General features: G+C 32.1%; 1 protein-coding gene across 2 annotated transcripts in view; it reads right to left on the bottom strand.

The window, feature by feature from the left end:
* Alk (Anaplastic lymphoma kinase) overlaps window positions 1–13836 on the bottom strand; it is a 200383-nt gene that overhangs the window by 98563 nt on the left and 87984 nt on the right. For both annotated transcript variants that reach the window (XM_072534741.1, XM_072534740.1), the window contains exons 5-6: window positions 12777–13247; window positions 1001–1290 (exon numbers count right to left, since the gene is read on the bottom strand). In XM_072534741.1, the coding sequence (XP_072390842.1) occupies window positions 1001–1290; window positions 12777–13247 (761 nt within the window). The remainder of the gene's footprint in view (window positions 1–1000; window positions 1291–12776; window positions 13248–13836) is intronic.

The following is a 13836-nucleotide window of genomic DNA, read 5'->3' as shown; positions in this document are numbered from 1 at the left end:
TGCTTTGACCGGTAGTGATAAAGCCAAATGGGCTAACCTACCACTTAAATGTAAATACACGAAAATCTCCCATTGCCTGACGGGGGATACCGCGAAATAGTCGAGACCTGGCTCGAAAGACCAGGGGGCGGAAGAAAAGCCGGGGCTGGTTGTACCGCAGGAGGACAACCTACCTCGGTGGGTTTGGGAAGATGTGTGTGGGAAGTAGGAATAAGTCTTTGTTTTATATAGATATATATTTTATAGATATATTCATAAAATATATAAAAATAAAAATATAATTCAAAATTTTGAACACCCAGTATTAACAATGGCAAATTTTTTTATGTTTAAATAAAAATAGAGTTTAGTACACGCTGAAAAATAATTTTTGTTTTTTCAGCATAAATATTAACCACAATATTAATTTTTGAAGTTGCATGTGTAATATGAAAAATTTTTCAAAAACTTTAAATATCTCAAAAACGGTTATTTTTTCGTGAATGGTATCCCAATAAAAATCGATGCAGAATTTTACGTAGATTCTAAAAAAAAGGGCACAGTTTCTATTTAAAATAAGAAACTTAATGGCGACTTCCGGTACAACCGAAAGTGCTAGAAGAATGCAAATATTTAAAAAATGAAGAATACTTTGCATAACCCATTATTCCAAGTTTGCAGAAACCAGTGACGACCAGAACTTTGAAAACTTTTAACCAACATGTTGCGTGAATGACCCTGTATATTTCATACTCAATGTTTATCAATTTACATTATGATATTTAATTATTATAAAACATAATACAAAGTTATTTTATTAAAAAAATCCCTAATGTCGTATTATCAAATTAAGAAAACCGTACATTTTTAATTTGAGAACCGCTGACTACCTGAAGCAAATCTGAACAGACACTTTTATTACTTATGCGACAGGCTAAAACGATCCTACTATAGTAATCAGGATAATTATTCGTAAACAATATTAATATACTTTCTATATTTTAAAAAGACAAATACTTACAGCACACGAATTGTAATATCTAGACGAAGAATTACCATGAACTCTTGGTGGTGGATTAAAGTCGACACTTCTTAAAGTAGCAGACGTTGCAAACTGGGTTTTATCAGCCAACATATTTACATAGAGGTACTTGCCAGTACTATTTTTATACGTATGATCGTAATTGGGCCCTGTGAAATTTGTAGGTGTCGATCCGTTGTGCCGGATCCATTCCAAAACCTTAACGTCAACATTTTGCCAGCCGCACCAATCGTCCTCGAAGTTACATCGAGCTCCGAAAGGCATTTGATCTAAAAAATGAGATGATGCTATTAGATTTCAGTTTGATAAATGGTACATTTTTTTTTTTTTTTTTTTTTTTTTTTTTTTGTGGCTTTAGCACTTAGCTATTTAGCCAATTACATATTGAGATATAATAAAAGAAAAATTACTAATATCAATATTCTGATATAATTAATACTAAAGAAAAAAAAAGTGTATGCATATACACCTAAGTGCATACATAAGTGTACATTATACAGTGTATACATACATAAGTGTATAATCTATACTATTAATTGCTAGTGCAAATAGTGTATCTATTCGAGTCAAAAAACCTCATAAAATTCCTATAACTGAATCAAACAAAAAGAGAAAATTATATCAAGAAAAAACAAATATAAGGAACAACAGGGATACTCACTTCTCGTCCAGGGACCCATCAGGACATTTGTTTAAGACATTACTAGCAATAGGTCACGGAAAGAAAGGTAAATAAACAATTGGGTTAGAACAAAAGTTAACGAGCTTAGCTGAGATTGACTACAGACACACATTTGCACTATGTATAAATTTAATCAAACAATCATAAACTTTTTTATTATTAGTAGCCAAAAGGTTATTTATTTGATATGGAGGAAATATTTTTAGAGTTTGCAAGTTGTTTAAAAGAGATCCTGAATGCTGAAGATATTTGGAACACTTAAAAAAGATATGGTTAAGATCTCCTTGTTCTTGACAAGTTTCGCATAAGTCTGAATTATATATTTTGATTTGAGCAAGATGAACAGGATAACAAGCGTGGCCAAATCTCAATCTTATTAAAGTTGTTGTATATTTACGAGCGGTATTGAAATTCTTAAACCATCTGGAATTAGGGATGTGTGGTTGTATATGCACGTATTGTGTTGTTGAGTGGTCGCAAAAAGTTTGCCAGGCGGTATTCCAACGATCTGTTTGATTTCTTTTAGAGATGAGAAAAGCATCAGGAACACAAATTCTCTCATCTGGTAAAATTTCAGCTGTCGAGGTTATTGCAGCTTTTGCAATGTAATCAACATGTTCATTATGTTTTATACCAACATGAGCCTTTACCCAAATAAAATTCGTAGTTTTATTTTTATTTTTAAGGTTAACAAGTATGTTCTTAATTTGGTAAATAAAAGGATTAGAATTATAATTGGGTAACTTTGTATTTTTGAGAGATAATAAGACTGATAATGAATCGGATATTATTAAAACTGCATTATTGTTTAAACTGTCGAAATATTTCAAGGCTTCAAGAATTGCAAAAGCTTCAGCACTAAAAATTGAGCAATTGAGAGGTAGTTTGAACATTTTTCTATTGACTTGGATGGAATGTAGAAAGCACATCCGGTCCCTTCCGATGTTTTGGATGCATCTGTATAGATTACAGTTGCCATGGGCCATTTTTTTATGTAAGAATTTAAGATGCATGAATCTAATGATGGAATACTATAATATGTTGGTATGTATATATCAGCTTCATTAAAAAATGCGAAATAGTCGTTAATCTCAAGGTTGCTAATACTGTTGGTATACTTATTGTTACACATGGCTCTAAAGGCCGTGCAAAGGGTTGGTGAATTTTTATGAATCCAGTAACTGTTTGTTAGATCCTCGGTATTTAGCGAGCTTATGCCAGAATATAAAGAATTGTTGATATATGAAATTTTCACTACAAATTTTTCACTTAGATAATCCCGTCTAAAATTTAAAGGAGGTTCTAAAGCTTCAACATGCAATGGAGCTATTGGAGTAGACTTCATTGCTCCCATACAAGTACGTAGAACAGTCCGTTGAAATACATCAATTTTATTTAAAATTTGTTTACTTGCTGATCCATAAAGTATACATCCATAGTCCAGAATGGATCTGATATAAGATTTGTAAAAAAGCAAAGCTGTTTCTACGTCAGCACCCCACCAAGTTTTAGAAATTGATTTTAAAAAATTGAGACCTTTATTGCTTTTGCCAAGCATATACTCGATGTGTACTTTCCATGTTAACTTTTGATCTAGAAACATACCTAGATATTTTATTGACTTACAGAAATTTAAACTTTGGCCATTTAATAAAATAGTATTTATGTTTGGAATATTATGTCGTGAAAAAATGCACACGTTTGATTTATTAGTGGATAAATTAAAACCATTTTTACAAAACCAGTTTGAGAAATGTTCATGTAATTTTCTTAAAATTGTAAGGGAAGTTTCATATTTACTCCTTTCTGTATAGACTAGGAAGTCATCAGCATATTGGATTGTTTTGTAAGTGATACTTGGTATATTAAGACTATGAAAATCGGCAGTATACAGATTAAAAAGAAAAGGGCTTAAGACTGATCCCTGAGGTAATCCCCAACTATTATAACGTGGTCCAAGAAATTCATTTTTATAGTTTCTAACGTATAAGCGTCTATTAGTGTAGAAATTAATTATGGTTTGTGCCAGATTTGTGGGTATTTGAAATTGATTGATCATTTTGTCTTTTAATCGAGGTAAACACACACTGTCATAAGCACCTTCTATATCTAGAGATAAAGTAGGCAAATAGTTATTTCTAGAAAAGTTACTCTGTATGTCCGTTATAAGTGTAGCTAGTGCATCTAAAGTTCCACATCCTCGTTTGTATCCAAACTGATTATCTGGTAGTAATTTTTTGGTATGGACCCACCATTCTAGTCTATGTTTTAACATCCGTTCCAAAGTTTTAAATACACAAGAAAAGAGAGAAATGGGTCGATAAGATTCTGCTGAATTTGGATCTTTTGCAGGCTTTAGAATCGGAATAACAATGATGTCTTTAAAAAAATCTACCTCAGAATTGTCTTGAATGATTCGATTTAAAAAGTCTAATAGAAAATGTTTTGCTACTTCTGGGAGGTTAATAAGCATGGAGTATTTGATATGATCGTATCCTGGACAATTATCTTTACGATCATTTATAGCGAAAATTAGTTCATTGTAAGTGAAAGGTTTTAGTAGAAAATAATTTTTTTCAGATGGGGTTGAATCTATGTAGCTGGATTTTTGAGGGTTCGCACTTGGTGGTGCAACTTTAATAAGAAAGTCATCCATCCATTTTTGATCGAAAGATTTTATTTTTGATATTGGTTTTCTGTAAATTTTTCTAGCTTGATTCCAAAGAGTTGTAGCTGGTGTATTTTTATTCAGGGAAGAGACCCATTCAATCCAATGTTTCTTTGCTATATTTTTTAATGTTTTTTTGGTTCTAGCCGAGATCTCCTGATATTGAACGTAATTTTCAAAATTAGTGTTTTTTTTGTAATTTATTAAAGCCAATTTTCGTTGTTTGATAATATTGTCACAATCAATATTCCACCAAGGGGGTGGGTGCCGTTTACATTTATAAGGTTTATATTGGGGTATAGCTGCTTCTGCGGCCGTATTTATATTATTAATGAAGAAGGAGTACTGTTCAGTTAGATTATCCGAGTGACTGTTGTTCGTATCGTGCAAAATCTGAATCGTCGAGGTATATAATGCCCAATTGGCTTTTTTAATATTCCATTTATTTTTAGGAGATATTTCATTTTCATTAATTGCAAAAATTAATTATATAGAAATGACATAGTGATTTGATCCTAGGGTATCAGAGATGACATTCCAAGATGTTTTGTTAACTAGTTCAGGTGAACAGAAGGTTACATCAATAGCTGAATCCCGTTGATCAGGACGTCTTAAAATCGTAGGTTCTCCATTGTTTAAAACAGTTAAATTTAAATCATCTGCGACATTTATTAGTTGTGATCCTGTGGTATCATTATTATGACAGCCCCATATAGAGTGGTGTGCATTAAAATCACCACCTATAATTAAAGGCCCATCAAACTGTTCAAAAATTTTTACCCAATCTTCATATATTGTTTGTATTTTTGGAGGTTTATAAATAGATACAAAATTTAAAGATAAAGTTCCATATTTAACTTGTACAGCACACACTAAAATATTTTCATTGTAATTTATATTGATCTTATGTTCCACAAATTGAAGAGATTTGTGTACTAAAATTGCCACACCAGCATAGCCATCGTTTCTGTCATTGCGTATTATATTGTAACCACTAAAACTATATTGTTGATTTTTTTTAAACCATGTTTCGCTTATAAGAGCAATGTCGATATTTTTATCAAAAAGAAATTGTACCAGACTATTTTTGTTAGCTATAGCAGAACGTGCATTCCATTGCATTATATTTAAATTGCGTATTTTAGGATTAAATTTTATTGGTTTTTCAAAGTATCCTCCAATACTTGTTCTATACTACTTGTAATTACGTTAATATCAACAGGTTGTCTGTTGTTACTTGAAATTATTTTATTAATAAAGTCCATGATAAAAATTGATAAATTGCTAGCTATACTGCTTTTTTTGATTTCCAAACTAGAGTAGTTTGGTTTATTTGAATTTATTGTCAAAGGTTGTGAAGGTCCAAAGGTGAATGGAAATAATGGTTTTTGAACAGGTGATTGGATAGTGGGAGAGTTTGATTTTCTCTTTTTTTTGGTTGGAGGTCTATCCCTCGCATGAGTTTGTTGGGAAAAGGAATTATTTTGATTGCCATTGAAATTTGTAGAGATTTGATTACGATTTGGATGAGATAACGATATACGATCGTTGTTAGGAAGTTCTGGAAAATGTTTGTCATAATTTGTTAGCGGTGAAAAGGAATTGTGACTTACTAAACTGGATAAGGAATTTTCAGATATTTCTTTGGCTTCCTTAAATGAGGTTTTTTGCTCTATCATTATATTTTTAATTTTTTTTTGATTGTCATAAGAGGGACACTTTTTTGAGATAGATACGTGATCTCTGCTTTTACAGTGTATACAAAAAATCAAATTTTTATCACAATTGTGTTTATCATCTTTAATCTCACCGCAATTTATACATCTTTCTTGAGTACTGTTACATTGTTTAGATACATGCCCATATCTCAAACATTTGTAACACTGGGTTATTCTACCTACAAATTGTTCAACCGAGAAAAAAACTCGATTAAAAGCTACGCGATTTGGTAAAATATTCCCCTCAAAAGTAACGACAATAGATTTTTTAGGTACAAATTCGACTGTTTTGTCTTCTTTTTGGACTTTTCTATTTAACCTATATATGTTAGTAACGCGTGAGTCTGATTCGATATTTTCCATGAGATAGTTGATATCATAACGAGTATCAACGTCTCTTATTAACCCTTTAATTTCTAATAAATGGTTCGGTATAAATGCTCTTAAATTTTCTGATTTCAGTAGTGGATGTTTTACTAAATTATTTGCCTCTAGAAGTGATTTTAATAACACTTTAATCCGGTTTCGGCCTATACTTTTAATTTCAAGAATGCTTTTAAGATTAAATTTTTTAAAAAGAATATGACCAACAGTCATTGGATGCAATCTACCTAAATTGTTATTGTCGGTACTTTCTATATATACCCAAATATTTTGCACGTTGTACTTATCTGAGAGGAGATTGAATGTTTTCGGTTCCAACTGCTTCGCTGTTTTCTGGACATCACTATCCTCACTAGATTTATTATTAATATTATTAACACTTAACTCACTGTTATTCATGTCAGTATCTGTCGTCATAAAAGACGTCCCTTTATTTTTGTCCCCCATCGGGGACCGATATTATTTCGTATTAATTATCAGTTTACACTTTTTAATTATTGTCTATACGTAAAAAGTTAAATCCAAACACCAAGTAATTAGGAACCGGCTCGGCCTTTAACGAAATTAACGACTGACTCGGTCAAAGGAACGATCGATACTGAAATGGTACATTAAAACATGAAATTTGGTTACTTTGAAAACTTTTTATAACACCCTATAAAATACGCCGTAGAACACAAAACAAATTTATATTTTTGCAACGAGAAAGTGAAACGGTTTTTAAATTTAAAATAAAATGCAGGGTGTTTCATTAAAAAAGGATATCTTTGATGCGATACATTGTTACGAAAGACCCTGTATATTTGTAACTAAACTTTAAAATGTGAAGCTTAAGTATATTTTGGTAAATAAGCTACTATTTTAATAAATAACTTTTTTGGTATCTCGTATAGTAATCTATATAAAGGACTTTCTTATAAAGTTAATTAGCCTGTACTGTACAATATAATTAAATAAATTAGTTATAATATAATATACATATAATATAAATTAGTTATAATGTATATGTTACGACAATGGTATACTTAACACCGGGTTAAATGTATTAAGAATTCGATTGATTGATTTAAAGAATAATATTTTGCTTGTCTTGTTTACCATTTACTTAACTTTCCCCAGAATAACATGTATTGTACATTTTAAATTAGAAAATTGTTTGTACAATTACTTAAGGGCCACCCTGTACATGTTACGACACTGATATACTTAACACCGGGTTAAATGTATTAAGAATTCGATTGATTGATTTAAAGAATAATATTTTGCTTGTCTTGTTTACCATTTACTTAACTTTCCCCAGAATAACATGTATTGTACATTTTAAATTAGAAAAATAAAGTGAAGACTACATTTTGTCAAAATAAATATAAATTACGCAAACTAAAGTATCCACAGTTGACTCCATGGTTCTTTACAAGTGCGTTATTAATACCTGGCGAGATAAAACACATACTTTTTATCTAGCATCATTGTTTTCCACACATGAAACTTACGGCAAACCAACTACTGCCTGTTATTAAGTAAATACACATGTTAATTTTATAAACGCTCCAGACGACCTCTAGATTCAGTACATCGAAAAGAGATTGATACAAAAAAGACGCTGGGGATGTTTTCAGGTTTGTTTACTTGTAGCTGTCAGTTTGTTGGATTTTTTGCTGTTTTTTGTCCTGTTTTTGATGTTAAAGTTATTTATATTACACAAACAGTTGTTTGCACAACTAATTTTATATTGAAGTAAAATTTTATGACAAGTGTATTTTATTTTGTCATTAATTTACATACAAAGTTAACCTCATTCACACAGTTAAGGAATGGTTTTGTTTAAGTTTGCGCAAAAGTAAAAGAAATGACAAAAAGAAAATATTGTATTGAATTTTTTTAGATTATGCCAGGAAAAACTTTTACTTCACAAGCAAAAGAACTCGTTTTAGTAATTCTGCACCAAAATTTTAAAGAAAAACTTATTTTACATTCTATTTATTTGTCACGTCAAATTTTATATTATAATCCGTTATCGGAGTAGTAGCCACTTTCTGTCACTTGTTGCGTCGAGTAAATTTCCCACTTATTTCGTATGCTTTAAATCATGACGCACGGGTAAAGAACCATGGACTCTCTGTAGAATGTATAAAACCTTTTACAGAAATATACCTATCTACATACGAGTATAATATATTTCTTTTTGACGTTTCAATTTCCACTCTAGAAATCATTTTCAAAAAAGATTATTTTAAAATGAGTTGTTATGATTGGGTACTAATTTTAAAATAATATTTTTTTTAGAAAAGGTTTTCGGAATGAGAATTGAAACATCACAAACAAAAAATGTAAAATGTTACTTTTCTTACAATCAATTGCGGTTTAATCCCATATAAATATACTATATTATTGGAACATGTCAAACCGTTTCATAATATCTACTCCCATAATCGAATGCAGGCAAAGATAAATGGAAAACTAACACAGTCTATACTATTACAAAGCGGAGCCAGGCAAGATGATTCGTTACTGATATTTAATAAAAACGAAACAATACAAGCAGTACGTCAAGGTCATGGGGAACAGAGAGATTCAAATATTGTGTTATGCAGACGAAGCTGCACTTGTTGCCGATACCGACTATTATCTCAAAAGATTCGGAGCACATACTCCGAAAAACCCAAATGTACGACAATATCGAAATACCCACTAAGATATAAAATCAAAATTTACGTAAAAATAATAAGGTAGGACAATACAGTTTAAATATATATATAGAAATATATATATATATATATATATATATATATATATATATATATATATAATATATATATATATATATATATATATATATATATATATATATATATATATATATATATATATATATATATATATATATATAACTACTTATGGAGATGCTGAAGATACTTCTGGCAAGTCCTGAAAGCAAATAAAGAGGCGGGATCTCGTCATGATACATTCTAAGAGAACAAGCATCTAAGACAATATACAAAAGCAAGAAGTTATTAAAACGTAATTTGATCTATAATGACATAGGTATACGGCGGAGACGAAACCCAACACATCCAAAACGAAACGACTGCTAGAAACGACAGAGATGAGAACACTTCGAAGAATATCAGGGAAAAGCCTACTGGATAGGGAGAGAAGCGGGAACATAAAAGTGGTATGTACTGTAGAACGCATAAATACATAGGTAATAAAATGTAAACCGGAATGGAAAGAACGCAGTATCAGAATGGCAGAAGATAAGATAGTAAGAATAGCACATGATAAATCACCAAATGGCCGAAGGCACGTTGGAAGACCAAGGAAGAGATAGCGTGATAATTTGATGGCGTGATGACAAACGACCTCAACAAATTATATGGATATTTCACAAAATGGCGCCTAAAACTCAACTTAAATAAAACTAAGGAGGCTGTTTTCATCTCAATAACCAAATAACCAACAGGCAAACCAAAAATTAGAGATCAAAAGGAGAAACATAGTACTACCCTACCAACCCCACCCAAAATATCTGGGAGTTATGTTAGACAGGATTCTGTCATTTAGAAAACATCTACAAATAACTGCACAAAAAATAAGTACTAGAAATAACCTTATTCAGAATCTTTGTGGTAGTAACTGGGGTGCACATGCGAACACAGTACGAACATCTGTGCTATTTGGTCTACTTTATAGCAGAGTACTGTGAAACCTGTCTGGCTAAATAGTCATCATGTGAATATAGTGGGCAAGCAGCTTAATATAGCAATGAGAATAATTAGTGGCTGCATCAATACTACTCCACTATATTGGCTTCCCATCCTTAGCCATATACCTTCGTCTGTTCTACGAAAACAAAAGTCCTAGATAAAAGATTATTCGAAATCCATGAAGACATCCCGAGTTTAGCAGCAAACCGACTTCCATTCAGAAATCCACCAATAGTAACAGCCCAACAGCTAACAGCAGATTCTTTCAATGTTACCTCCCAATGGCGAACGCTGTGGTTTCAAGAAGCTCCACCTGAAGTATCTAACCTTATTGACCCATTCCAAAAGCCTGATGGCTTCCACCAGCCACCACGGCAAAGCCTTAATCGAATTAGAAAGAGAAATGAAGTTTGCGCACCCAATCTACATAAATGGGAAAACAGTCTGCCTCCATCTGCGACTATGGTGCTCCAGATCAAACCATCTAACACATAGTGGAGACATAGTGGAGAATTGACAGCATACCCAGAGGACCTTAGAGACTTCTTCACAACAACTCCTTCAAGCCTTGAATGAAAAGTTCAACTTGATCTGAAAAGATAACTTTTAATTTGTTTATATTATCTTGAATTTTATCTTATGTGTTCGTTTTTGTAATTATGTTTTACAATTACCGTTATATTTATTCCACGTATTAAGCCATACTCTAAATACATAAATAATAAACAATTTGTGCTTCTAGAGAAATAATTTGTTGGAAGAGTTAATATTTAAAATAAATTCGGAAACTCAGAAGGGAAGGCACTAATACGTTTTATCTGGGTGAAACATGGATTAGTAAAGGATATTTTGTACCTACGATTTGGTAAAATAGACAGATAGGTTAAACAGACTCATCGGGTTCTTACTGATAGTTTGTCTACTGGATTAAAACTAATTAACTGATTAAGCTAATGGTTTGATTATCATTTATTATATTAGCGGATTAAAGTTATTTTTTTAATCTTTTTTCTCGTTCATCGTTCTTCGTTCCATCGTTCTGATGTTTCCCAAGAATATCTTGGTTAAATGATACATTTCCTATTCGATAACATCTGTCGTTAAAACCCAGATGATGACAAATCTTGTAGTCAGCGAAGATATATGCGTAGGAACAAGATCCATAGACCAGGTAATGGCCTATAAATACCTAGGTCATGAGATTCGCATAGGAAAAGATAACCAAACCGTTGAGCTTCTCCGTCGTATAAGACTGACTTGGGCAGCCTTCGGCAAGCTGAACCATATTTTCAAATCGTCTGATATACCAATATGCCTTAAAAGAAAAACGTTTAATCAGTGTGTTTTGCCAGTGTTAACTTACGGTGCCGAAACGTTGACCATGACAAGGAGAACAGTTCAAAAGATCCGTGTGTGTCAAAGGGCGATGGAGCGTGCTATGTTGGGCGTTTCACTACGAGACAAGATCCCAAATCGCCAGCTACGACAAAGAACAGGAGTGGCTGATGCAGTAGAGAGAGTAGCAACACTGAAATGGAACTGGGCAGGTCACGTGGCTCGAATGACAGATAATAGATGGACAAAGCGGATACTGGAATGGAGACCAAGAGATGATGCCTACCGAAGCAGAGGTCGTCCACCAACACGTTGGACTGACGATCTAAAACGTTGTCATAGGAATTGGATGCAAGAGGCACAAGATCGAAATAGATGGAAAATTATGAGGGAGATCTATGTCCAGCAGTGGATAAGCGAAGATTGAATGATGATGAACATCTGTCGTAGTTATGTCGGTTACCATTCAATGTTATACCTGACAGTAACAAGAAAAAGACTCTTAGGTTGTTTAATAAGCAAAAAAATACTTGTAGAAGAAGGAATTACCGGCTTATTATTACGAAGTTAATACCCCATTGAACTAACTGATAACTCGATATGATAATAGAAAAAACAATACATTCAATTATAATTTCTTAGAAAACTGATGGACGTAATGATGATATCGATTTTATATTATCTGAAGAGGACGACATTTAATGAATTTGGGTATATTATGAATGTATGTGCTTATTGAAATTTTGCTGTTTCTCCATGGAAAAGTATGCCCATGTCGTCCGCTTCTGAAGCGTGCAATTCTGAACTAAACCTGTACGGCTTAAGCATTTGCATTTTATGTTGTAGTACCGCATTCGAATTCGTATTGAGTTTTTTGGAGTATCTTTTTATAAATTCTAATAGAAAACTGACACAAAAAGATATCCATATTTATAATTTTTCTGCTTTGAGCAGTCCTGTATAAAGGCCGTTGTAATCTTCTAACATAAAAACTATGCTATCTTGCATTTCCAAATTGAGTATAAATCGCTTACAGATCGTGACTCGGATCACCTCAAATTTACATGAAAAAATTTTGATTGGTCGTTTTTGTGCCCCTCAATCTCAAACGTTGTCAGCCGCCTTATTGTATATAGTTTCTTTAAAAAAGAGCTTGTAATAAATATAGATAAGTAATCAATATGTTAACATAAAATTAACTGAAAACTCTTTATAAAAATCTATAATATGCATTAAATCTATTAAATAGTTTAAAACTTACCGCAATTCTGTGCTTCATCGTCTCCATGCAAACAATCCCTAGTAATATCACAAATACTAGTGCTGTTAATACAAATTTTCGTTGCTTTACATTTATATTGAAGTGATGAACACGAATCATCATTTTTATGGTAACATTGAAATAATTGAATATTATCAAACGCCACAACAGCACCTTCCTCTAAATTCTCGGAAGGAACAGCTTCTAAAATAATTGTAAAATTTTTGGATATCTTTCCCACTGACATTTCGTATCTACGCCACCGTTTGGAGTTATCTCCATCAATACTTTTCAGTAGCCACTGCGTGTTCTCCTCTGCTTTGCTTCCGACAATACGGATCATACCACCCTCCATTTTTTCTTGATAAATGGAAACTGCAAATTTGCAAGACGAAACCGTGGGCGCAAAAGGAGGGCTATGTACGTGGAATTCTGTTGCCTTGAGAGTAGGCCTAAGGAGAAGGAAACTCCCTGCAAACAAAAATAAAGTTGTGCTAAATATTGTTGTAATAATGTACTATTTATGTAGATATTGTTCATTTATTTATTCACTTATTCATTTATTTATTCACATATTCATTTATTTATTATAGTAGATAGGTACTACAACAAGATATAATAATCAATGTATTTATTAGATTAATACTTTAAATCATAAATTCATTTGTAAAAAAACTATTAAATCATAATTAAACTTAAACTACATAAAAGCAATAATTAAATGACCCAAAATAAACAAAATAAAAATGCAAAAGTATGTGTGGGATCTAGAATTATCATTAGTAGAACTCCCGAACCCCTCCATTCAAGACTTTTCTCTGGATAATTGGTTGCTGAAGACGTTATTTACTGTGTCTCGCAATATAATCGAACTATTCTAGGTTCCTTTTTTTTACTACGTAATTTCCAGTTGATTACCAATTATTGCCAGTACTTCCCTGTTCGCTATATGGTGTGTCCAGGATATTAGGAAAATTCTTCTATATATCCACTTTTCGAATGCCAACAGTTGTTTCAATATTTATCCTGCCAGATATTTGAAAGAAAAGTCCTAAGGAAG

This window comes from Diabrotica undecimpunctata, chromosome 6, assembly GCF_040954645.1.
Source record: "Diabrotica undecimpunctata isolate CICGRU chromosome 6, icDiaUnde3, whole genome shotgun sequence".
NCBI lineage: Eukaryota > Metazoa > Arthropoda > Insecta > Coleoptera > Chrysomelidae > Diabrotica > Diabrotica undecimpunctata.
This window is presented reverse-complemented; position numbering and strand designations above follow the sequence as displayed.